We start from the raw sequence: 22,713 nt of genomic DNA on the forward strand, positions 1-22,713 counted from the left end.
GTGAGGCTGGTGAGAGATAATGACCAGAATTATGATATAATCTTTAGATTTGTAATTGTGAATATTAGGTTCCAAAAATACTTAATTTGGAGTTATGACTCAGACTTTGTTATAGGAGCTCATTTATTCAATAAATATTGAGCACTTACTCTGTGTCAGATTGTTTTTTCCGATTAGGCATACTGCAGAGAACAAAAGAGAATAGGTCCCTGTCCTCATAGAGTGGGGGAGACAGACAATAAACGTATGATTTCATCTAGTGATAAGCAGAAAAATAAAGCAGAACAAGGGAATAGAGAGTGATGGGAAAGGCTGGGGAGCTGCCAGGATGGGGGAGCTATCTCAGAGTGTTCAGGAAAGTCCTCTTTGAAAAGGTGGTATTTGAGCAGAGACCTAAAATAAAGTGGTAAAGACTGCTGTCATCCATGAGATGGTGGTGGGGAGGGATAGGAGCAACACATAGAAAATGTTAAATTTGAGCTATTAGATATAAAGTGGAGGTGTTGAGAAGGGAGATGGATGTACAAGTCTGGAGTTCAGAGGAAGGTCGGAGGTGTAGATACTAATGTGGGAGTTGTCAGTTCAGTTGCTGGTTCCAATTCGATTTGCTTTTATCAGAGCTCAGCGTGTGCCAGGTACTGTGCTAGGCGCTGGGAACGCAGAGATGAAAGCACACAGATATATACCTGGCAACGTGGTCAATCCCAAATCTCGCTGTACTTCGGGCGCTCTCTGCGAGCACAGGAGGAGGCAGCGAGTTGGGGCGGGACACGGTGGGGAGCCGGAGGAGTTGACCGCCGAGCCGAAGTCCGGAGGCTGGGAGCGTGACGCACTGGGCTCTTCACAAAGGCAGCATTGTGAGGTCAGCAACGCGGGCGCAGGGCGGGGCAGTGCTCCCACCGTGAGCGCGCGGCGCCCTCTGTAGGCCGCAGGCGGCGACACACCGGTAGCCTCAGCTTTCCTCCCCTCCCTTTTCCCGCCTTCCTCAGGCCACGTTTTTTTGTTGTTATAGCTGTTTCCGAGTCTTTCTAAGCCTCCGACTTCCGTCCCTTACCCCTCCTCTTCGAGGCCGGGAGTGTCAGTGTCTTCGCAGGAAGACTGCCAATAAAGTTTTTCCTCTTCTTGTTCTCAGGCTCCACGCCTCGCCCCAAGTACCGCGAGATCCGGCGGCGCGGCTAGCATGGCGGCGGCTTTTGAAGCATCGGCGGCCTTAAAGACCGTGGAGAGCGCTATGCCGGCGGAGCGCGTGGCTGCGCAGTTAGCGGCCCCGGAGCCAGCCCTCCGGCCAGTGCGGAGTCTGCGGACGGCTCACGACATCAACGGTCCGCGGACCCGCACCGGGGACGTACTGCTGGCGGAGCCGGGGGACTTCGAGTCGCTGCTGCTGTCGCGGCCGGTGCTGGAGGGGCTGCGGGCGGTTGGCTTCGAGCGGCCGTCGCCCGTGCAGCTCAAGGCCATACCGCTGGGGCGGTGCGGACTTGGTGAGGGCTGGGGCCCTGGAGGGGTCGCGAGGGCCGCAGGAGGGGGCGGCGGCGGCCAAGCCCGTGGCGAGGGCCGGGAAGGGCCCAGAGCGGCCGTCTTGCAGGGCTCGGCCCAGGGCAAGACACCGTACGCACGCGAGACTCAGTTTCCTCCTCTGTCAAACGGAGGCGCAGTATTGAATTTGGAGATAGTTGAGGTCCATTCCACGCTGTCACGTGGTTCTACGTTTGGGAATATAAACGGCAGGAAAGATCTCAGATGAGATCAGCCTGGATTAGGGTAGGCCCTAAATCCAGTGACAAGAGTCCTTATAAGAGCAGGGAGAAAGGCAGAGAAGAAAGCCATGTGAAAATGGAGGCAGAGATTGGAATTACACAACTCCAAGCCAAGAAATGTCTCAGCCGTCAGAAGCTGGAAGAGACAGGAAGGATTGTACCATAGAGCCTTAGGAGGGAATGTGGCCCGGCTGATACCTTGATTTCATATTTCTGACCTCCAAAACTTTGAGAAAATAAATTTCTGCTTTCTAAGCCAAGAAAAGAAGAGAAACGGTGGAGGTTCAGGGAGGAGGCCTGTTTCTGGATATGGCCACATGCTTGTTTTAGAGTTAACTTAAAAACGAAGGTGGTTAAGGATGTGATCTCTGGAGGCCTGTCTAGTTCTGGAATTTCATGTTGGTACCTAAGCTTCTTCAGTCAGTCCTGGCTAATGATAATTTTTTTTTTCCTCCTCAGATTTAATTGTTCAAGCTAAGTCTGGCACTGGGAAAACCTGTGTATTCTCCACCATTGCTTTGGACTCTCTTGTTCTTGAAAACCTAAGTACCCAGGTGAGTTTAGCTCAGAGGACCCAAGGAGGGTATGTTATGTGGATTTACTACAGGTCAGATGAAATACCAGTAGCTCCTCAGAGGTAGAAGTGAATGATTGTGTTAAGATATATGAAAAGTATACAAGTAAAGTAGATACTTAGGCTGGTGACTGGTGTTGGTGTGGTTAGTGACCAAATACACGCTATTAGTGTTAGAAGTTTAGAGATTTCTGTTATTACTGCGTGTTAAATAAGTCTGCCATGTGTGTCAATTTTGTCATTACTTGAGAATACAGATAGGGATTCTTTATTCTTTTATTTGCTCACTAGATTGTGGTGAGGTTTAGCATTTGACCTGATTAGTGGTAATGAGGTGTTTGGCTATTGTAGGTAACTGCATGTGGTTCTTACAGTGAATGTGTTATACTGATCTCCCACCTTCTGGGTTCTCTCAGAGTAGGGTCTAAGAGGGCCTTACCCAAATTAACAGGAGATTTGGGTTTGGAGATCATTTCTTCAGCAGAGATTTGTTGAGCCCATGTTATGTTTAAACAGTATGCCAGGCATTGGGGATATAAAGATGAATCAGGTATGACCCTCATAGTCTTACTTTGTGGTTTAGTAGTTACAGCAGGCTGTATTTCAAGTTCTCAGTCATGTATATCTGATGATGACTCTTCAACAGTGTTTTTTAACCCAGATACTCATATCTGGGTTAAAAAACACTGTAAAGCTTTTTGAGTCCTGCCTTATGTATTTATTGTACCGACTTGTTAAAGGTATATTTTATGTTGTTTTTAGATTTTGATCTTGGCTCCTACAAGAGAAATTGCTGTACAGATACATTCTGTTATCACAGCCATTGGAATAAAAATGGAAGGCTTAGAGTGTCATGTGTTTATCGGAGGGACTCCATTATCACAAGACAAAACCAGACTTAAAAAGTGTCATATTGCTGTTGGTTCTCCTGGTAAGATATCAATGCTTGTTAATAACTGAGGCTTTTAAGCGACTGAACACTTTTATATGGCAATAAGAATATGGCAATCTTTGATAATTATGGTAATTATTTTGAGGATTAAAAATGAAGAGCATTAGATTAGTGACATATAAACACATGACTGGATTACTAACAGGATTTATGAAATTTCTGTTTCTAAGGATGTTTAAGAACAAGTATGGGATAGGCTTCTGAGCAGAAGAGGAATGAGATGATTTCAGAAAGCCCTTCTAAGCCATGGGATTGGATTATTCTTTGCTTCAGTATTAGTCCTTTGGTCATGAGTCACTCAGAATCATAATCTAGCATTCAGTGCCTTACAAGTCTTTTGACAGGAAGTGTTTATTTTCCATACGTATTGGTGATGAAATGTGAGGGAAAAAATAATGGATTTAGGGAAGATCAGAACTCAGGATTTCTAATTTATGGTTTAGTGTGTAAAGAATAATGAGGGTTGGGTCAGGAAAGTTAGCAATTCAACCTGTAAGTAGAATAACAACATTGGCTGAAATTTGCACGGATTTGGTGCATATGAATATTTGAATATTTTTTTTCTGGACTTTAGGCAGAATTAAACAACTGATAGAACTTGACTACTTGAATCCAGGCAGTATACGTCTCTTTATTCTTGATGAAGCAGATAAGCTTTTAGAAGAAGGCAGCTTCCAGGAGCAAATAAAGTAAGAAAAATAACTAATTTGACTATTAAAATGGTGCTCCAAAGTATCTATCTTTTGCTTTTCTAGGTGGTGATTATCATCTGAATAGTTTCCATGGTGTGTGTGTTTTTCTTTTATTTTGCAGTTGGATTTATTCTTCCTTGCCTGCCAGTAAGCAGATGTTGGCAGTGTCAGCTACTTACCCTGAATTTTTGGCTAATGCTTTGACAAAGTACATGAGAGAGCCCACTTTTGTAAGACTAAATTCCAGTGATCCGAGTCTCATAGGTGTGTACAGATATTGGATATTTAGTGGGTTGGTTTGTGATATTCTGGAGCTTTCCTTTGCTAAGTTGGCTTTTGCTTTCATATTTGCTATAGAAAATATGTTCATTTTAACAGAAGACTCTTCTTTGTAGGTTTGAAGCAGTACTACAAAGTTGTCAGTTCATACCCTTTGGCCCATAAGATTTTTGAGGAAAAGACTCAGCATTTACAAGAATTGTTCAGCAAAATTCCATTTAATCAAGCCTTAGTCTTTTCTAATTTACACAGCAGGTAATGTACCTTAAAAAGTCATCTGGGGGGCTTCCCTGGTGGCGCAGTGGTTGGGAGTCCGCCTGCCGATGCAGGGGACACGGGTTCGTGCCCCGATCCGGGAAGATCCCACATGCCGTGGAGCAGCTAGGCCCGTGAGCCACGGCCGCTGAGCTTGCGTGTCCGGAGCCTGTGCTTCGCAATGGGAGAGGCCCGCGTACCGCAAAAAAAAAAAAAAAAAAAAATTCATCTGTGGAAATTGTGAAATAAAAGGATAGGTGTGGGGCAGTATTTGTAAAATTATAACCCTCTGTGTTATTTTTCATAGAGCACAACACTTGGCTGATATCCTTTCTTCTAAAGGCTTTCCTGCAGAGTGCATTTCAGGTAAGTTCATCTGTTAACTTTAATCTTTGTTTAGTATCCTGACTTGAAGCTTCTCCAAAGTCAGGAGGAAGAGATACCACTTCCTGAGTTGTCTTGTGAGTGTAAGGTTACACTGAGTCTTCAGAGTAAAAGGAATTGGAGGTTTATTTTTCACTGGGATTTGTCTCTTTAAGAAGTAACATGGTATGTACTAAAAAACTAGAAAACTGGAGTTATATCCACAAAGGACTTAATAACTTTACAAAATAGAGCCTGTCTTTGTTATCTTAAGATAAACATTGTAAAAAAGCAAAGAATTGCTAACTAAATTGACTTTTACAGTCTTGTGGAAGGCAAAACTGATTCATTTTTGACACAAAGCTAAATTATTACTGTTGACCTAGGAATGAAAGATTTAAAGGAATTTTTGATAAGTGAGATCCTTTTTAGAGTTTTGATTGCTATCTCAGCTTAGTTTTTAACCTGTTAGCATAAGCTCATTTAGTCGTGGTATATTATGAGATACTGGGGAGACTGTTTTCTGATGGGCCAGTATTTGGATGATAGATCACACTTCAACACCAAATTGGTAAACAGCTGGTTAAATCAATATTATTTTCCTAAGAATTGTTAAACCTCATATGGCACTTTGTAGATATAATGTTATATCTGCAGGCATAGCCTAGTCACCATTTAAAATTGAATTTCTAGTTGATTGCCTAACCATATTTTAGAAGATTCTGACTTTAGGTTTTTGTTTCTGACGTTAGTTCTTAACCTAGATTTGCATGTAAGGACAGAGTTAACTTTGGTTGTTAAAGCGTTAAGACTGGCAATTATGATTTCTGATTTTTGTGGATTTGATAAATGTATGTTCACTTGTTTTGGGTTTTTTTGCGGTATGTGGGCCTCTCACTGCTGTGGCCTCTCCCGTTGCGGAGCACAGGCTCCGGACGCGCAGGCTCAGCAGCTGTGGCTCACGGGCCCAGCCGCTCCACGGCATGTCGGATCTTCCCGGACCAGGGCACGAACCCGTGTCCTCTGCATTGGCAGGCGGACTCTCAACCACTGCGCCACCAGGGAAGCCCTGTTCACTTGTTTTTATATGACTTTCTTTCTGGGTCTTTTTAGGCAACATGAACCAGAATCAGCGTCTTGATGCTATGGCTAAGCTGAAGCAGTTTCATTGCAGAGTCCTCGTTTCCACAGATTTGGTAAATTTCCTGTTCAGTTTGGGTGACTAATCAATCTGGACATATGTTCTGTTATCAAATGTACAGATTTCATCTATTATTTTAGGTGGGTGTAGCTGACAAGAATACCAGAAGATAATTGTCTTTCCAGTGCTGGGGAATATGATTTCTTCCTAAAAATGTCTTCTGTATTTTTATCTTTATTGTTGAAATTAGTCATTAGAAATGAATTTTCTTTTCCTTTGCTCCTAAATATCCTCCTTGCTCTTGAATATCCTCCTATTCTTAATTTGGCTCTTGGTTATACTGAATAATATAGTGTGCCATGCAACGGCTAATGCACACAAACAACTGTTCTCTTCTTCAAGACTTCCCGTGGAATTGATGCTGAGAACGTGAATCTGGTTGTAAACCTGGATGTTCCATTGGATTGGGAGACATATATGCATCGGATTGGCAGAGCTGGCCGTTTTGGTAAAAAAAAAAAAAAAAAAAAGGAAAGAAAAAAGTTTGCGTGCTTTCTTTAAGGGGAGGAAGCTATAATGTGACAGGTGGACTTGAAGTGTCATTTATGTGAAAATGATTTACTACTTAACATTCCTTCTGTGCTTTAGGTACTTTGGGACTGACAGTGACCTACTGCTGTAGGGGAGAAGAAGAAAATATGATGATGAAAATTGCCCAGAAATGTAAGATCAATCTTCAGCCTTTACCAGGTATATTTTGTCTGTTTCATTTTGCTTTCAAAATAATAATGATAGGCCTAATAAAAATAATAGTTAACATAGAGTACTTATGATGTGTTGGATACTGTTCTAAGTATATATGTTAACTCATTTAATTCACACCACAATTACGTGAGGTATGTGCTATTATTATCTACCTTTCGTAGATGAGGATATTGAGGCATAGAGAGGTTAAATATTTGTCTAAGGTCTTACAGCTAATAAGTAACAGGGAGAAGATTGCAAGCTAACTAATGACACATGAAAAATGAAAAATATTTTCCTACTGCATTAACTCCATATTTTACTTTGTAGCCCTGCAATTTGATTTTATTCTTTTATATCAAGGGATGTATTTTACCTCTTATGTTGCTATGAAGGTAATTCTTGCCATACTCCCCTTTGTCACCATGGAGAAGGAATAGTATCTTTAATTTGGACACTGTTCTGAAAATGTTGAAGTGTTTTCTTTTGATTTTAATGAATCATTTATCAAGCTGCTTTTTTTTTAAAATTAATTTATTTATTTTTGGCTGTGTTGGGTCTTTGTTGGGTCTTCGTTGCTGCGTGCGGGCTTTCTCCAGTTGTGGCGAGCTGGGGCTACTCTTCATTGTGGTGCGCAGGCCTCTCATTGCAGTGGCTTCTCTTGTTACGGAACACGGGCTCTAGGCACGCAGGCTTCAGTAGTTGTGACACCTGGGCTCAGTAGTTGTGCCTCCTGGAAGTCCCCACCCAGTTTTTCAGGGTTTCTAAAAAAGTTTTCAAGAGATCATTAATAGTTTCAAACATGCATTGTTTCCAAGATAGCAGTTTTAAAAAGCAGCTTGGGGCTTCCCTGGTGGCGCACTGGTTAGGAATCCACCTGCCTGTGCAGGGGACACGGGTTCGATCCCTGGTCCGGGAAGATCCCACGTGCTGCAGAGCAACTAAGCCCATGCACCACAACTAATGAGCCTGCGCTCTAGAGCCCATGAGCAATGCAGTCAATCAGTAGAGCCCAATGCAGTCAGTCAATCGATCAATCAATACACAAACAAACAAACTTATTTAAAAAACAAAACCAAACTCCTGGGTGGAAATACGGTTTATTTGCTATACAGCTGACCCTTGAACAACAATGGGGGTGGTTAGAGGCGCTGAGCCTCCATGCAGCATAAATCCCTGTATAGCTTATAGTCAGCCCTCCATATCTGCCTTTCCACATCCACTGATTGAGCCAACAGCAGATTGTGTAGTACTATTGTACGTATTGGAAAAAATCTGCGTATAAGTGGACCTGCGCAGTTCATACCTGCAGTTCAAACCCGTGTTATTCAAAGGTCAACTGTATATGTTAATGCATGCATGTTAGTGTGTGTATATATATACGTTGTATAGATACATAAATGTATACTTATATAGTGTATACATGACCTTCTAGAAGATGGACTATGTAGTTATTGAGTAAATATAACAATGAATATTTTACCCATTTATATTTAACTCCTTTAGTGATTTTTACAAAGCTAGATGAAACACAGGTTTGGGAGTACTGTGAATTTTAGTAGTTTTAGCTTTGTGATAACTCATTTTCACACATTTTTAAAATTGCTCTAAGCTTATGTCCTGATTTACAAAATATTTGTTTTTAGAGTAGATGGTCTTTAGGTTCTTTGTCAGTTCTAAGACTATATTTTGTTAATTCTCTCTATGTATAAGTCTATTGGTGATCTTTATAGTTATAAATAATGGAAAAAGTAAATTGAAAATTGGTACAAGAGAGTTAGGACTTGTGGTAGGACTCAGTATCATAACATCTAGGGATAAAAATAAGATTTGCCTTTGGTTACCAGAAAGTGACATATTTGGATCTTTATGAAAAGTTAACAGAGCCCCGAAATGATGAGAAAATGATATTTATAGTGTTAGATCTATACTGGACTAGGCACTTGTGTGACAACAGACTGTTCGGGTGAGTTGCCTGGAGCAGGATTAGGAGGGAACTGGCCTGAATGATAGGTCTCCGCAAGCAAGGGATGGCACCTTAGTAGGAATCCATGTTTAGTTAGAGGGTCTGTTCAGTGAAGGATCAAGAGCCCCAGCTGAAGAATCCAGATCTGAGGGAATGAGTAGTGGGTACACATACATGGAACACCACTAGCAGCAACAGAAAGGTGAGGTCTTTGTAAAGTAGGGCCTCTGTGTACTTAGTCTGCCTAAGATGAAAATTGGTCACACTTTGGAAAGATCTGAGTGCAGGTGGAAGCAAGTTGTCATGCCTGGATGGGATAGGAAATTTATAGAGTTAGAGCCAGCAAATTTTTTTAAGCTTACAAGTGCCATTGGTACCACAGATCTTTTCCCAGTCATCTGGCTTTTTTCCCCGTGGAGGTTTTTTTCCTCCACCGTTGAGGGCAGTGATTTCTCCCTGGTAGAATATAGGGTGGCAGATTTACTTGGGTACAGGGTTGCAGTTGTAATATTTCCCAGTTGGTAAGCTTTGGGGAGCACAATCCATTTTCTAATATCTTGTTTTGCTGTTATCAGTAGTGAGATAATGCGGAGGAGTTGGGGAGAGGGAGACGAGGAAGGATGGGAGAATCGCTGTAGAGGCATACCTCACTCCTAGAATAAGCTCTTTTCGAGTGAGGGGGTATGGGATGGGTCTTTTATATTTTTGGGCAAATTTCTTTACTGCAAGTTTTGCTTAGGTCTTTTAAAATCTAATATATTAAGCTTCTTAGTATAGTGTTAGTATATTTTGTTTCTTAATCTTATTTGACTGTGGGAAGCTTTATTAATCCATTCAGAAAATGCTGGTCTAGAACAGCTCGAGAATTTAATACTTTTTAAATTCCTTTTATGTAGATCCTATTCCTCCTGGTCTGATGGAAGAATGTTTGGATTGGGATGTGGAGGTTGAAGCTGCCATGCATACATATGGCTTAGCAAGTATACCTACACAGACCCTAAAACAAATTCAAAAAATAGAGAGCACCTTTCAAACTCAGAAAGTTCATGGTAACCACATGGCTTCATCTAGAAATACTTCTGTATCTGCGCTGTCAGTCAAATCAAAAAACAATACCAAACAAGAGCTTCCTGTGCAAAGCCACTCAGAGTGTGGAATTGTAGAAAAAGCCACGTCACCAAAAGAACTGGGCTGTGCCGTACAATTGGAAGAGCAAAGGAAGAAGTCTATTCAGACGTCTGTTGAAAACTCTAGTCAGCACCAAGTCAAAGAAGCTTCTGGGTCACTCCCCAAAATTCCTTGTCTGTCTTCCTTTAAAACCCATCTGCCATGTACTTTGACTTTTGCAGAATTGATGGAGGATTACGAACACTATATTAAAGAGGGGTTAGAGAAACCTGTGGAAGTCATCAGACACTACACAGGTCCTGAGGATCAGACTGTGAATCCTCAAAATGGTTTTGTGAGAAATAGAATTACTGAGGAGAGAGTGCAGGTATTGGCAAGTAGTAGCCAATCTGGAGACTCTGAGAGGGACAGTGATTCTTACAGTTCAAGGAGTTCTTCCCAGAGCAAAGGAAGTAAGTCATGCTTGGAAGGTTCTTCTGATACTCAGCTGAAAGACTTGGATTCTAGTCCTGTGGGTGGCCATATCTCTTTGGAACAACCTCTGAATGGAAATGACACCCCTCATTTAGTAGAGTATCAAGAATCACCTGAAATCAAAATAAAGACAAGGCATAAAGAGGGAGCTAACCATAACCAGAGAGCTAAGCAGAGCCAGAGAAGCCTTCCCAGGCGGTCTTCCTATCGATTGCAGACAGAACCCCAGGAAGGTGGTTGGTATGACTGCCATAGGGAAACACATCCGAGTTTTTCTGACACCTATCAGGACTATGAGGAGTACTGGAGAGCTTACTACAAGGCGTGGCAGGAATACTATGCTTCTGCTTCTCAGTCGTATTATTGGAACGCTCAGAGGCATCCAAGCTGGATGGCAGCCTATCACATGAATACCATTTATCTACAAGAAATGATGCGTGGCAACCAGTGATTATAGGCTGTACGTCACGCCATCTGGGGATATCAACAAGTGATACCTTTGGATTGCCATCCTTGACCTGTAGTAGAGTGGCATATAGTGGCATTTTTGAGGAACTGGAGAAGTTTTGAGGCTTTCCACTGGGACACATCTAGTTTTCAGATTGTTTTGACCTAAACCTGATTCGGGTCAGATGAATTATCTTCTTTAAAGAAACTTCCTGGATGAGATTCTTGAAAGAAAATTTGGGGGACATAGAGCTAAAGGTCCCAGGGTGCCATTTTCTATAAGCTGTTCCAAAAAGAAACACTTAAAAAGACTTATATATCACTGCTTGCTTAAAAGAAATAAAAACAGTTGAGATTTGAAAAATAATGCTAGTTTATGCCGTGGAGTTCTTTCGAAAAGTCTTGGGCTACATTTCCATAGAGGTGTGTTCTTGTAGAAATTTGTAGCATGGTAGAACAGAAAGCCCCCTCTCCTTTTAGGTTTAGGCAGGAAGGAATAAACATTGCTTCAGACTTTCCTGAAGGTCCTTGATTTGATGCTGTTTGCTTCCAGTAAAAATATTTATTACCAGTAAAAATAGAAACTTAGCCAAGTGTGTTGACATGTTTATTGTTCATCTTTTGAATATCTTTTGTCTTTATAATTGTGGAAGCTGTGGGTTTTTTTGTTTTGTTTTTTTTTGCGGTACACGGGCCTCTCACTGTTGTGGCCTCTCCAGTTGTGGAGCACAGGCTCCGGACGCACAGGCTCAGCGGCCACGGCTCACGGGCCCAGCTGCTCTGCGGTATGTGGGGTCTTCCTGGACCGGGGTACGAACGTGTGTCCCCTGCATCGGCAGGCGGACTCTCAACCACTGTGCTACCGGGCAAGTCCTGTCTGTGTTTTTGATGTGCATTAAATAGCTAAGGATCATCAGTAGTGGCTGTCTTGTTTTTGTTTCTCAGGAAAAGGAGCAGCTCTTAATCTTTGTTGATTTTTGGATCCTTTTATGAATCTGATGAAAGCTATAGATTTGTCCCAGAAAATTTCTCATTCTATAAACAAGAATAGTATATGTAATTTCACAGGGTTCATAGACCCTTTGAAGCCCATCTGTGGAACCCAGGTTAAGAACTGCTGTACTCTGCTGGTAGGCTAAGGGAAGTTTCTAGCATTTTTCTGAGATGCTGTATCTGTAAATTATGATTTAGATAAATGGAAGTTACATATTCTTTAATTTCTTCTCTGTAGCAGTTCTTTTATGAATATACGATTGGTTCCCAAACTTCTCTGTGAACAGATTTGTGGTGAGAGAACCGAGTATGAATAGAGATATGTATTTACTTTTTAAAAGTGAAGGGAAGCTCTCCTTTCCTGTGTGCATACTTGTCTAGGCAATATAAACACTTTCCCCCACGGCTGTCAGCAAACATCCACAGCCATTGTCATTTACTGTCTGACACTCACATAACACAGCCCTAAACTGTTTTAACTTAGATTCCTGTCATTTGGGTTGGGCAATGATATGCTTTATTTACATGTATCATTATTGTACATGTATTGCCAAGTTAGAGTGAATTAATTAACACTGCAAATCCATAATTAGGTCCAGAATGTCATTAAAAAGACTTTAATTACATGTTTAAATAAGATCTTGTCACTGCTATATAATTGAACTTTCCTCTTTTTTTTTTCTACCCTTTCCCCCACAATACAGCCAAGTTCAGAGTTTTTCATTGCTAGGGAATTTTAATCAGGATACTCCTGCATCTTAATTAGAGATGAGGGTACCCATTCGTTTTGAAATTAATTGGATTCTCTTTTAGGATTGTCTTGTGATCGCTTTTTTTTTTTAATAGAAGAATAAGCTGGAGGTAAGCATATACATAACATGAAAATAATCGTTTCATTTTTCACAAGCATTTGCTAGGAAAATTTCAGCAGTTACCTTCCCTAATAAGGGATGTAGTTATTGTGGCTGTGGAAGGAATCTGCTGGCATTTGTATGTTACTGTGTGTGGAATTTTAATTTGGAATTGTCATTCTAGGTGCATAACCCCTTAATCTTTTGGGGACTATAGATAGGTTTTAGGCAAACTCACTTGAGAATGTTGTGTAGTAGAAGGAGCAGTTGTCTTGGTTGACTCTGTTACTACCTATTTTTTACTTTGTACTAGTCATTTAACCACTCGGGGTCCAATTTTCTCATCAATAAAAGGAGGCAGTTGGACTAGATTTTTAGGGTCCCTTCTAGTTTTAAGATTTAACTAATACATGACTAGTAAGAGAAGATAATTTCTAGTTAGAGAAAAGAATAATCTTTTTATGAGTATAGAGAGCCTTTATACATTCACTTAATTTGGATGAGGGCTAGTGTGAATTGGTTTAATGTCTGAATTCTAGAATACTAAATACACTAACTGCAGCTGTTCAAGTTAGGCTTTAACTTAAATTAGGCTAGCAGTATTAACATGTAGAGAAATGTTTGAGAAACCTGTTGCTTTGGATAATTCTGACTTAGAGGATACAAGTAATTTTGGGTAATTAAAAGTAATATTTTCTAAAGTAGCTTAAGTATTGTAATAATAATTGCTAACCTTTTAAACATAACCTAACCTTAAAAAAAGAAAAGGTTTAAAGGTAAACTTCAGCCCCTGAATACTAAAAATAATTGAACAGAAATTATAGTAGTTACAGATCAACTCATGAGACAAGGGAGTAGTTTGAAGTTTTAGGGTTTTTTTTTTCTCCCCCAAATATAAATAAAGCTATGTTAATCTTAAAAGATAAAATTATATTTTTGATAGTCATAGCTGACATTGGAACTCTGACAAGGTTATTCTCTTATTTTGGCAGAATATTGTTTTGTGCCGCTGTGAACAAGCACATATATCCTGGTTAACATTTAGTGCTTTTTAATGAAAAAGCACATATTGCTCACCACATCTGGTTTCCAGTTACTTTGCTCCACATTATTTGAGCTGTGAATCTGTAGTGACACCTAGTGGGTGATAAGGATATGAACATTAGTGATTGAAATGAATTTCACAGCCAACTTCTAGGGCCTTCTGGCATCACGGATTGGCCTTAACCTTCCATTTCTATTTCAGTTTTCATTTATTGGGATCTGGTTTTGGGGAAATCAAAAGAATCCCCGTTGTTCTTGCCACATTACGGTGAAATATGAAAATGCCTTTTGCTCTCACTACCTAATCCAGAATTATTAAGGTTAGAACAGATCTTCAGGATATCTAATCCAATCCCCTCATTTTTAAGAGGAGGAAGCAAACTGAAGCCAAGAGAGAAGAGACTGATGTGAAGCCATATAAGTAAGTGATAGAACCTAAGGGCCTCTGTCATCTGAATTCCAAGCTTTCTGCTATACCCTGTATAGCATTTAATTTTGAGTTTTTAGTTTGAGACGTTGGTTTAGATGAAAGAGTGGATATTCAGTGTATTCTCAGCAGAACCAGTGCAGATTAAAAGCATATTTTCTTTCAGTAATACAGGGCTGTGTCTCAAAATAGAGCTGTTGGCAAATGCCAAATGCTTTCCCTGTTAGTGAACATCCATGACTAAAGCATACAAGCAGGCAAGAACCATCTCAGATGTCACAGAGGAGTTGCTTGCATTGAGGGAGGGCGGGGAAGGGAAGATGAGACTAGACCTTAAGTACCCTTCTGAGATTCTGTGAGTCTTCTGGCAAGGAAGAAATTCTCTGTTCAAATATATGGAATCTTAAAAAAAAAAAAAGGTACTGATAAACCTAGTGGCAGGGCAGAAATAAAGACAGACATAGAGAATGGACTTGAGGACACCGGGAGGAGGAAGGGGAAGCTGGGACGAAGTGAGAGAGTGGCATGGACAGATATACACTACCAAATGTAAAATAGATAGCTAGTGGGAAGCAGCCGCATAGCACAGGGAGATCAGCTCGGTGCTTTGTGACCACCTAGAAGGGTGCGATATGGAGGGTGGGAGGGAGACGCAAGAGGGAGGAGATATGGGGATATATGTATGTGTATAGCTGATTCACCTTGTTATACAGCAGAAACTAACACACCTCGTAAAAAAATTATACTCCAATAAAGATGTTTAAAAAAAAAAAAAACTTCCCCCCAAACAAAATTACCCTATTTTCTAATGTATAGCAGGAGAACTGGTATTAAAATAAACAATCGTAATCATGTTAGGGTTTGCGGCACATAGTTTGTTTAATCCAGATTGGATACATCAGGTACAGCAGTGGCACATGACTCAATACCGTAAATGATATACATTTTAACATATGCACTATAGTTTCAAAAGAAGACGACAGGAAACTCAAGAGTTTTTTTTCCCCATAGAAAGTTTTCACATGTTTATCTTCCTGCAGTTTTGTACAGTATTTCTTCTTTGCCATTGTGATGTTGGTAAGCAAAGCCCGTTTATTATATGAAAATAGAAAAGAACACACTTGATGTTTTTCACGATAACATTAATGGGGGAGGGTGACCTCTAAGGAAAACATTACATTGGAATGTCTGATTATCAAAAATATACCATCCCTCCCACCACCCAGGTTTGTAAAATAGTCTGTTGGTCCAAGGAGCCCCCCCAGGACTTGGGTCAGTGCCCTACACTGGTTAGTGTGACATCCAGTGTAGTTAAGTAACCTGCTAAGATAAATTCATTCCCACACTTGATGAGAAAAACATAGAACATTCTGAGTAGAAAACAAGACTCAAAAGGAACCCCTTTAAAGCTGTTTCTTTTTCTGATCCACTTTCTCTTAGTTCTAATGATGCTCCTCATGGTGCTCTTTGGGCTCCGAGGGTGATGGGTCATAACAATGCTTCTCCTTCAATCATTTTAAAGCGTTGCAAATGCTGAGATTTCATAAGGACATCAGAAAGGGAAAATAAAAGTCTTTTTGGTTCCTGTTTGTCATGGTTACCATGCCAACTAGATTAGAAGGGAAACAAATATTGCCTTAGATTAACAGCATTAGGATCTTTCTGCCTCGTAGTTACCTGGTAATTGAAATGAGGGAACCTGGATCACTAGAATTCATTAATAACCTAAACATCTAGGTTTAGATAAATTTCAACCACTACCTCTGCAAAGTTAAAATAAAAACAAAAAACAAAGATAAGGAAAAAAATCTAGGTACATCTTCCAATGTACTTTCCCTGCCAATATTCTAACAAGTAACATGATCCCGAACTGCAGGAATCATAGTTTGAAAACTGGGTAAAGTCCTCAACATATCCACAAGTTGACTTTTTTGTTAATTGTCGATCAGCATTAACTATCCACCTTAATTTCTGTTCAAATTATTTTTCTTAATTTCACTTTTCTACTTGCTGACTTCATACTCCTGTATGACTGTAGACTCGTATGTTCAACTATCATTGAGACTATCTAGTCTTTTGAACAGGATTCTATGCAGTGAGTCTCGAGCTTGACACTAGTTACGAAAAGAGGGGATGAAGGAGAAATAGTACAGAGTTTGCTTCTGGAGGTCCTGGTTCAGGGTGGTTTTGAGTATAATGCCTCCTCTCCCTAATCACCAGCCTTGAAATCCAGATATTAAAATATATAAGCAATCCTCAGAGTAATGCTACATGATGTAGAGGAAAAGGTCCCGGGACAAGATGTCTAAGCCCTGGATTGCAAACATAGTTCTGCCACTAGCTTGCCATGTGAACTTGAATGTCACTCAGCTTCTTTCTGCCTGTTTTCTTCTCTGTGAATCAAGGATTTAGGTACTTGATCTACTACCACCAGAGGTTGTGGAGAGGATTAAAAGGACTATAGAAGGTATGCTTCAAAATGTTGTCCTAGCCCGCTCTTCGAGGAGAGACAGCATTTGACTGAAAAAACCTGACTATTCACCTACTCACCTATTTTTGACAGAATTGATAGTCCATAGCTAGTTGTATCTAGTGGATGGTGGTTTCCAAAGTATGGTTTGGATTAGTACAGTCAGTGGTTTCCAAGGGCTGTGTCCAAGTAATAATTGACATTCACATAAGGCTATGTCTCTAGATATAACAAGTAATCTCTGATGGGTCTTCTCTAAAGCATCGTTGCTCTGAGAGGCAGTGGGTGTAGGGAAAAGCATTAGACTAATAGCCAAGGGACTTGGGTTCTGGTCCCAGTCCTGTCATTAAATAACTGCATGACCTTGAGTAGGTCACTTAATTTCTCTGGGCCTCAGCCTTCTATACTGTAAAATGACTTAGATATTCTTTAATCTCTTCTAGTTCTGATTCACTCTATTCCATGTTTTCTAAGTTTCCATTCATTTCAATATAGCTTATTGGTTGGTTGGTTGGTTGGTTTTTAACCCTCCCTAATGTTGAGTAGGATTGAATGGGATAGGTAGTTTTGTAAATCTATTATGCTGAAGTTGTTCATGAACTATGAAAGCTCGAGTCATTTCACCAGAAAGCCATTGCCCCCTGAAAACCCTGATAATATCCTGGTTCTTCAGTCCCTGGCCAATGAGTTAGACATTCAACTGATTTGGCACACTTTGGACCTTCTTTTTACTCACAAATGCCCTTTAGCAGTGTAGTCTTGCTCTATTCTGTTGTGTAGATGAGCCATTTTCTTGTGTGAACAGGGTCTCTCATCTTTGGCTAAGGCTACATTGGGGGATGGAGATGAAGGGGTTAGTCTAACAATGGTGGTTTAGGAACTGGCGTAATGTGGGATTTGGAAATAAAATTGAAGAAATACAAAACATTCAGTTCATTAGGGTCAAAAAAGTGGGAAATTATTTGGGACATGATTTTTTTAAATTTCATTAATTTTTGTGGGAACCACTAGTAAGCTCCCCTGGTGCACTACCAAACAGGTCCTGGGTTGGAGCAGTCATTATTCTAACTCTGTGATGACCTGTTCTTAAACACAGGCAGTTCGTATGTGTGTGTAACCATGTTCCTATTTACCTCTTTATCCTTTACCCCATTCGGTTCCTATGATATATACTTAGAAACTTAAACCTTGTTTAACTTCGTTCCATTACCCATTCTTTCAAAAGAAAAATTCCTTTTCTAGTCCTTTGCCTGCCTTCTAAATGGAGTCCAGCCCAGTCCTCTGCCTTCCCTAATGAGATATGTGGATGACGTGAATGGGATTAAGTATGCAAGTGTGTTTAGGTTGTTGTGTGTTTGTGTGTACACACGTATTCCTCTGTAATTGTAAAGCTTTTTGCCTACTTACGCCATAAGCTCAGAGGGCCAGACCACCCCTTTCTCGGGTTAGGGGGAAATCCTTGAGGCCAGACCCAGAGAAGGGATGCAGTCAGTGTTCAGTGAGGATAGCGTAAAGGAGAAGGCTCCGTCTCCTCTGCCCTTCTGCTCACCTTCTGGTTAGGTGCCACCTCACATCCCTTTGACTTTCTCCTTCTACAGGGTCAGTAGAGCTGGGGTCATAGGGAAGCCCGTTGAAGGTGTTTTTAGGTTCCCAGCTAGTGAAACTCTTCTGGATGGCTGAGGTGGGCAGAAAAATTCTTGGCCTGGCATTAAACAGCCAACCACTAAGCTGTTGAATGGATAAAGAGTTCCCAAGGAGCTCTGTGTCTCAGAGTCCAGGCTAGAGAGACTGTAATAGGGTAGTTGGAGATTGGGGAAGGCAGAAAGGGCCTGGTCACTAACCCCGAGGCCCACCTGCTCTGCTAAAAGCAGTGAAAATTGATTGGATTCTGGAAATGCTGTTCCCAGCCCCATCAGGATGCAAACCACTTGCACAGAAATGTGTCCAGGTTTTCCAAAAATAATATTCACTTCCTCACTTTCAGGGAGGTGATCAGGCTTCTCCCCCATTTCAGTTATCTTCAGGGACATCAGGCCTGAAGACTCTTCAGATCTCAAGGCATCATTCAGACCAGATAAGAATCATCTATAATCTCTTACTTGATTTCACTCTTTGGAGCATCCTTCGTGAGGCACACAGGCTTAACCTTCCGCAGCCTCCGTGGGAGTTGCCTCAGGTGTGAGATAAGTCAGAAGCTTGGTCCCCGTACTGCTGCCTTCTCTGCGGGAAACTGCTCCTGGGGCTTCTCGTCAGAGCTCTGGATGGGCTTTACGGTGGGTCCTGAAAGAAGGGTACAGAGCAAGGTGCCACAGGGACTGACTGCAGCTGGGAGCCCTGGGTTCTTCTCTTCTCTCTTCACTGGCACACACTGGCATTGCCTGTGCCTCTCAGGTGCTAGCGATTTCCTTTTCCAAGATCCCAGTGAGATAAATGTGGTCATTCCCTTTCTTACCCAGAAATGGAAACTTCAACACCAGTGGTTCCAACCGCAAGGGAAGCACCCTGTTCTTTAAGGTGGACTTCCCTCATCCCTAAATGCCCATTTTTGCTTTATTCTTTTCTCTTCCACCACTGCATTCATGTCCTTGGCACGAGTCTGCAGGCGCTTGGCAGTGGAGAAGGCTTTACTAACATGTCTCGGTATCACTGGGGTCCATGTGGAGACAGATGCCTGGACACAGAGAAAAACAGCCAGGGGGTGAAGCAGAGAGGTACAGAGACAAAGGAGACAGGGGCAGACAGAGGGTGAGTGTTGCTGTGTGGTCACGTGGCAGCTCTGTGCAGGTCAGCTGGGCAGTGGGGCCCAGGCTCAGTTGACCTCACCTACCTGGGGGAACGAAGAGAGAACTCAGCAGTAACTGACTTCTTAGCCTAAAAGCTTTTGCTATAAAAGGAGAAAAAAAAAAAACAAACCCCCCTCACAAAATGCATTGTTTTGGTTCAAAGGTATTGGGTCCATGGAGAAAAACATTTCACAAAACTCCGTTGGTGTTTTTGTTTTCCACCTTTTCCCATGAATAAATATTATCCATTAAGAGCCTTGAAAAAGGTGCTTAAATACACAGTGTTATATTTTCTTCCTGTTTTGCATGTGACAACTCGGCCTCTGTGCTGCTCTTGGTCTTGTATTTTCCTCACTGGGGTCTCCAGAAACAATGGTTATTTGGTCTGAGGCTCCCCACTCAGGGCCCTGTCCTGGCTCGCAGCTTATAACCGCACAGTCCCATCCCTACCCGCCCCGCCCTCCCTTTCCTCTGGCCCCTGTGAGATGCAGTGGCACAGGGCTATGTCCACGCTAGCAGCAGTGAACCTCAGGTGCCCCTTTGCTGCCTCTTTCTCCTTCCAGGCACAGGTTTCAGTGTTGGGGGTGCAACAGGGTGGGCAGAAATAGTGGGGGAAGGGGAGGGAGTGGTCACAGTGGCCACCCACCAACATGCCAGCCCCCTTCACTCCCACTACCCGCACTGGCCCTCTGTCCAGTGGTTTTACAAGGCGGAGACCTTGACAACATTGCTGGCTATGGCAGGAATGTTCGTGTTGGAGCCTGGGCTGGCAGGGGGTGGCCGACCTTCCCCCTCTGGGGTTAGCGCTGGGGGAGTAGGAATGCTGATGATGGCTGTGGTGATCTGGGATGTTTTGCAGTTTGGTCTCAGTCCGTCGTCTGCTTTCAAATTAAGGCTGGAACGACTGGGATAAAAAAAGAGTGAGTTGATGATGGTTCATCTTGCTAGTGTCCCAAAGCTTCCTTGACCCTCTACCTGTCTAGCTCACAGTAACTGGGAGGTGATTTGGGTGTCCCTCCACCTCTGCTTTTGGTAATCGGCCTGTAATGATCCATTCTGATTATTATTCCTAAACTACCCCGAATTGTAAAAGTCATGGATACTGGGCTTTGGAATTCAGAGTATACGTTTTTCCCTCCAGTGGATTTTTTTCCCATCACTTGTGGCATTTGATTTCGGTTTCCCTGAATTCCTTGCCACTCATTGGAGGTAGTGGGGAGTGGCCTACATATAAGTAGAGAGTCAGTCTGTGATTCAAAATCAGCCTGGGATAAGCCGAAATTTCGTATAATTTCACAATTGTGAAAATTATTGTCTTGAGAAGACAGTCCATTCTTTGCACTAGGGTAGGTCATTTATGGGTTTTTGTTGTTCTTATTTTTTCTGGTATCTAACCCCACATTGGGCCTACACCTGCTATAGTATCCTCCAAAGCATATGAGAGGCCTTTGGGTTAACTTGCAAGGATGAGAAGGAAGGTGGGGGGAGGAAGGTGAGGTGAGGGACTCGTGCATTAGATAAGGAGGAGGGAAGGCTGAGGACCCCCGGGGGTCTCCTAATGCTGAGAGCCTTTCACTCTGTGAAGGGAGCGTCGCAAGCCTTAGGGAGTGATGGAGATGGGAGCCACCCACCTGGTAGTGAGGGAGGGCTGCTCGCTGCCCTGGATGTGGATCGTGCTGAGCTCTTGCATGCTGCGCAGGCGGGTGGCCGGCAGGTTGGAATTGGGCAGGTGTGTGGTCTTCTTACTACGACGGGAGCAGCAGGTGGTCATGAGGCCCGGGTGGCTGGACAGTGAGGGACTCCGTGTGGATGGGTAGTTCTGCATTGAGCTCTCCATGCAGTTCTGCTCAAACATCTGTTCATCTATAAACTCGTGGTTCTGTGGGAAGCAGAGGGAGAAGAGGTAGGAGAAGGAGGTAGGAGGAGGGGTGGGGGGGGTAAGCCCCCGTACCCTGTATAGCTGCCTGTCTCTGTTCTGGGCCTTGGGAGAAGGGCTCCCAGCTGCCTGGAGCACAGATAAGCATTCAGGACATGGGGGATATCCCACAGGCATCAAATGAAGGAAGGAGGAGATTCCCATTGACAGCCCTGGTCATCAGACTGGAGGGCGGAGACTGCGGTTGTGAAATCATGATGTGACATTCACTTCGTCTACAGCTTTGGCTGAAGGGATACGGAGGACATGGAGGGACTTAGTGGCATCCTCAGAGCTAGAAGCAAAGACTTGACGGACTTTGCAGGCTTTGACAGGATCTTCTGGTGGCGGGGGGCAGGGAGCAGCAGGTAAGGAGTCACTAACAATGGGTAGTGGGTACGCTGGGTCGTCTTTTCTGGATTTACTGGGTGAGATCCTCATGAATCCTGGGCAAGTGTGAGACATAAGCTTTTAAAGGCACTGGATTATTCACAGTATTGGGAGAGCCTTGCTCTTGAAGGCCAATGCGGTCACACACTCAGGGTTATGATTGCTTTTGAGTACTGGGTTTTTTCCACCTGGTTATGGGGTATGGCTCCTTAATATACCTAAAGGCACAGGATTCCCTAAGTCAAGTGTAAGCATGGGAAGGGGATGCTAACAGACTCCTGATGGAGGCCACCAGGATGGGGTGGAGTGGAGCCCAGGATAACGAACATATGGCTGTTTAGCCAAGGTGACTAAACATCTATGCCATGAACGGTCTGGCCAAGGCTGCCAGAGTGAGGAGAAAGTCTGAGGAGAAGTATCATGAAAACAGAGTTCAGAGAGAGACCAGCCCTGACAGCCAATACCAGGAGTCCCCATAGAGCTGGGCGGGTGGCACAGACAGATGTGGCACATGGACACTCACAAGGTACCAACATTGGTTCCATGTTCCACCACCCCTCCAAGCCCCTGGGGAGGTCCAAAAAGGGAATCAGAAAGGCACAAAAAAACTGGAAGCCTGAGCTGGTACTGGGTGTGACAGCAGAGGTAGGATAAGCCCAAGAAGAATCAACAGCTCATGCAGAGAACCAGACCAGGGGGCAAGAAGAGGAGACTCCACAGACTCAGAAGAATCAGAGAGAAAAACATCAATTGAAATTTTAAAAAGTTATACCTTGATGGTGGAGGTTCGTACAGATAACAGGGGATCATCCACAAGATAGGACAACCCCTACAGGACAACATGCCAACAGAAGATAAAAACACCATTGATTGTACATTCCGGCATTCCCAGGCTCAGTTTTGACATTCGATCTCTCAATCCCAGCATTCCACCCTTCCAGTCCAACATTCCATCCCTTGCTTCCAGCATTCTTCCCCCTTTGTCCCAACATTCCATCCCTTGAGTCCAACATTCCTTGCCTAAAATGCAGCATTCCATCTCTTTAATCCCAATATCCCCACAATCCG

At 42.6% G+C, this 22,713-nt stretch overlaps 2 protein-coding genes across 3 annotated transcripts in view; one reads left to right on the forward strand and one right to left on the reverse strand.

The window, feature by feature from the left end:
• Positions 1–698: 698 nt before the first annotated feature.
• DDX20 (DEAD-box helicase 20) lies at positions 699–11,360 on the forward strand. The gene is made up of 12 exons (XM_024764905.1): positions 699–862; positions 1,133–1,481; positions 2,217–2,311; positions 3,094–3,262; positions 3,858–3,972; positions 4,097–4,239; positions 4,371–4,509; positions 4,817–4,875; positions 5,986–6,068; positions 6,416–6,521; positions 6,662–6,763; positions 9,620–11,360. Exons 2-12 carry the CDS (start codon positions 1,181–1,183, stop codon positions 10,774–10,776), a joined length of 2,469 nt encoding a protein of 822 aa, XP_024620673.1. The 5' UTR covers positions 699–862; positions 1,133–1,180; the 3' UTR covers positions 10,777–11,360.
• Positions 11,361–20,042: 8,682 nt separating this feature from the next.
• KCND3 (potassium voltage-gated channel subfamily D member 3) overlaps positions 20,043–22,713 on the reverse strand; it is a 213,554-nt gene continuing 210,883 nt past the window's right edge. Inside the window, exons 5-7 of one of the 2 annotated variants that reach the window (XM_024764889.1) lie at positions 22,418–22,474; positions 20,972–21,219; positions 20,043–20,244 (exon numbers count right to left, since the gene is read on the reverse strand). In XM_024764889.1, the coding sequence (XP_024620657.1) occupies positions 20,043–20,244; positions 20,972–21,219; positions 22,418–22,474 (507 nt within the window). The remainder of the gene's footprint in view (positions 20,245–20,971; positions 21,220–22,417; positions 22,475–22,713) is intronic. The other variant, XM_024764891.1, reaches the window with a different exon arrangement.

The sequence above is a fragment of the Neophocaena asiaeorientalis genome, unplaced genomic scaffold (assembly GCF_003031525.2).
Source record: "Neophocaena asiaeorientalis asiaeorientalis breed wild unplaced genomic scaffold, Neophocaena_asiaeorientalis_V1.1 scaffold62, whole genome shotgun sequence".
NCBI lineage: Eukaryota > Metazoa > Chordata > Mammalia > Artiodactyla > Phocoenidae > Neophocaena > Neophocaena asiaeorientalis.

What these genes read in the sequence shown, in the direction of transcription:
- DDX20 (XM_024764905.1), top strand. Translation starts at nt 1,181, where the DNA reads ATGGCGGCGGCTTTTGAAGCATCGGCGGCCTTAAAGACCGTGGAGAGC. An exon ending in GCTGGGGCGGTGCGGACTTG is followed by an intron (nt 1,482 to 2,216) that starts GTGAGGGCTGGG and finishes TTTCCTCCTCAG; the next exon opens with ATTTAATTGTTCAAGCTAAG. An exon ending in CAATCTTCAGCCTTTACCAG is followed by an intron (nt 6,764 to 9,619) that starts GTATATTTTGTC and finishes CCTTTTATGTAG; the next exon opens with ATCCTATTCCTCCTGGTCTG.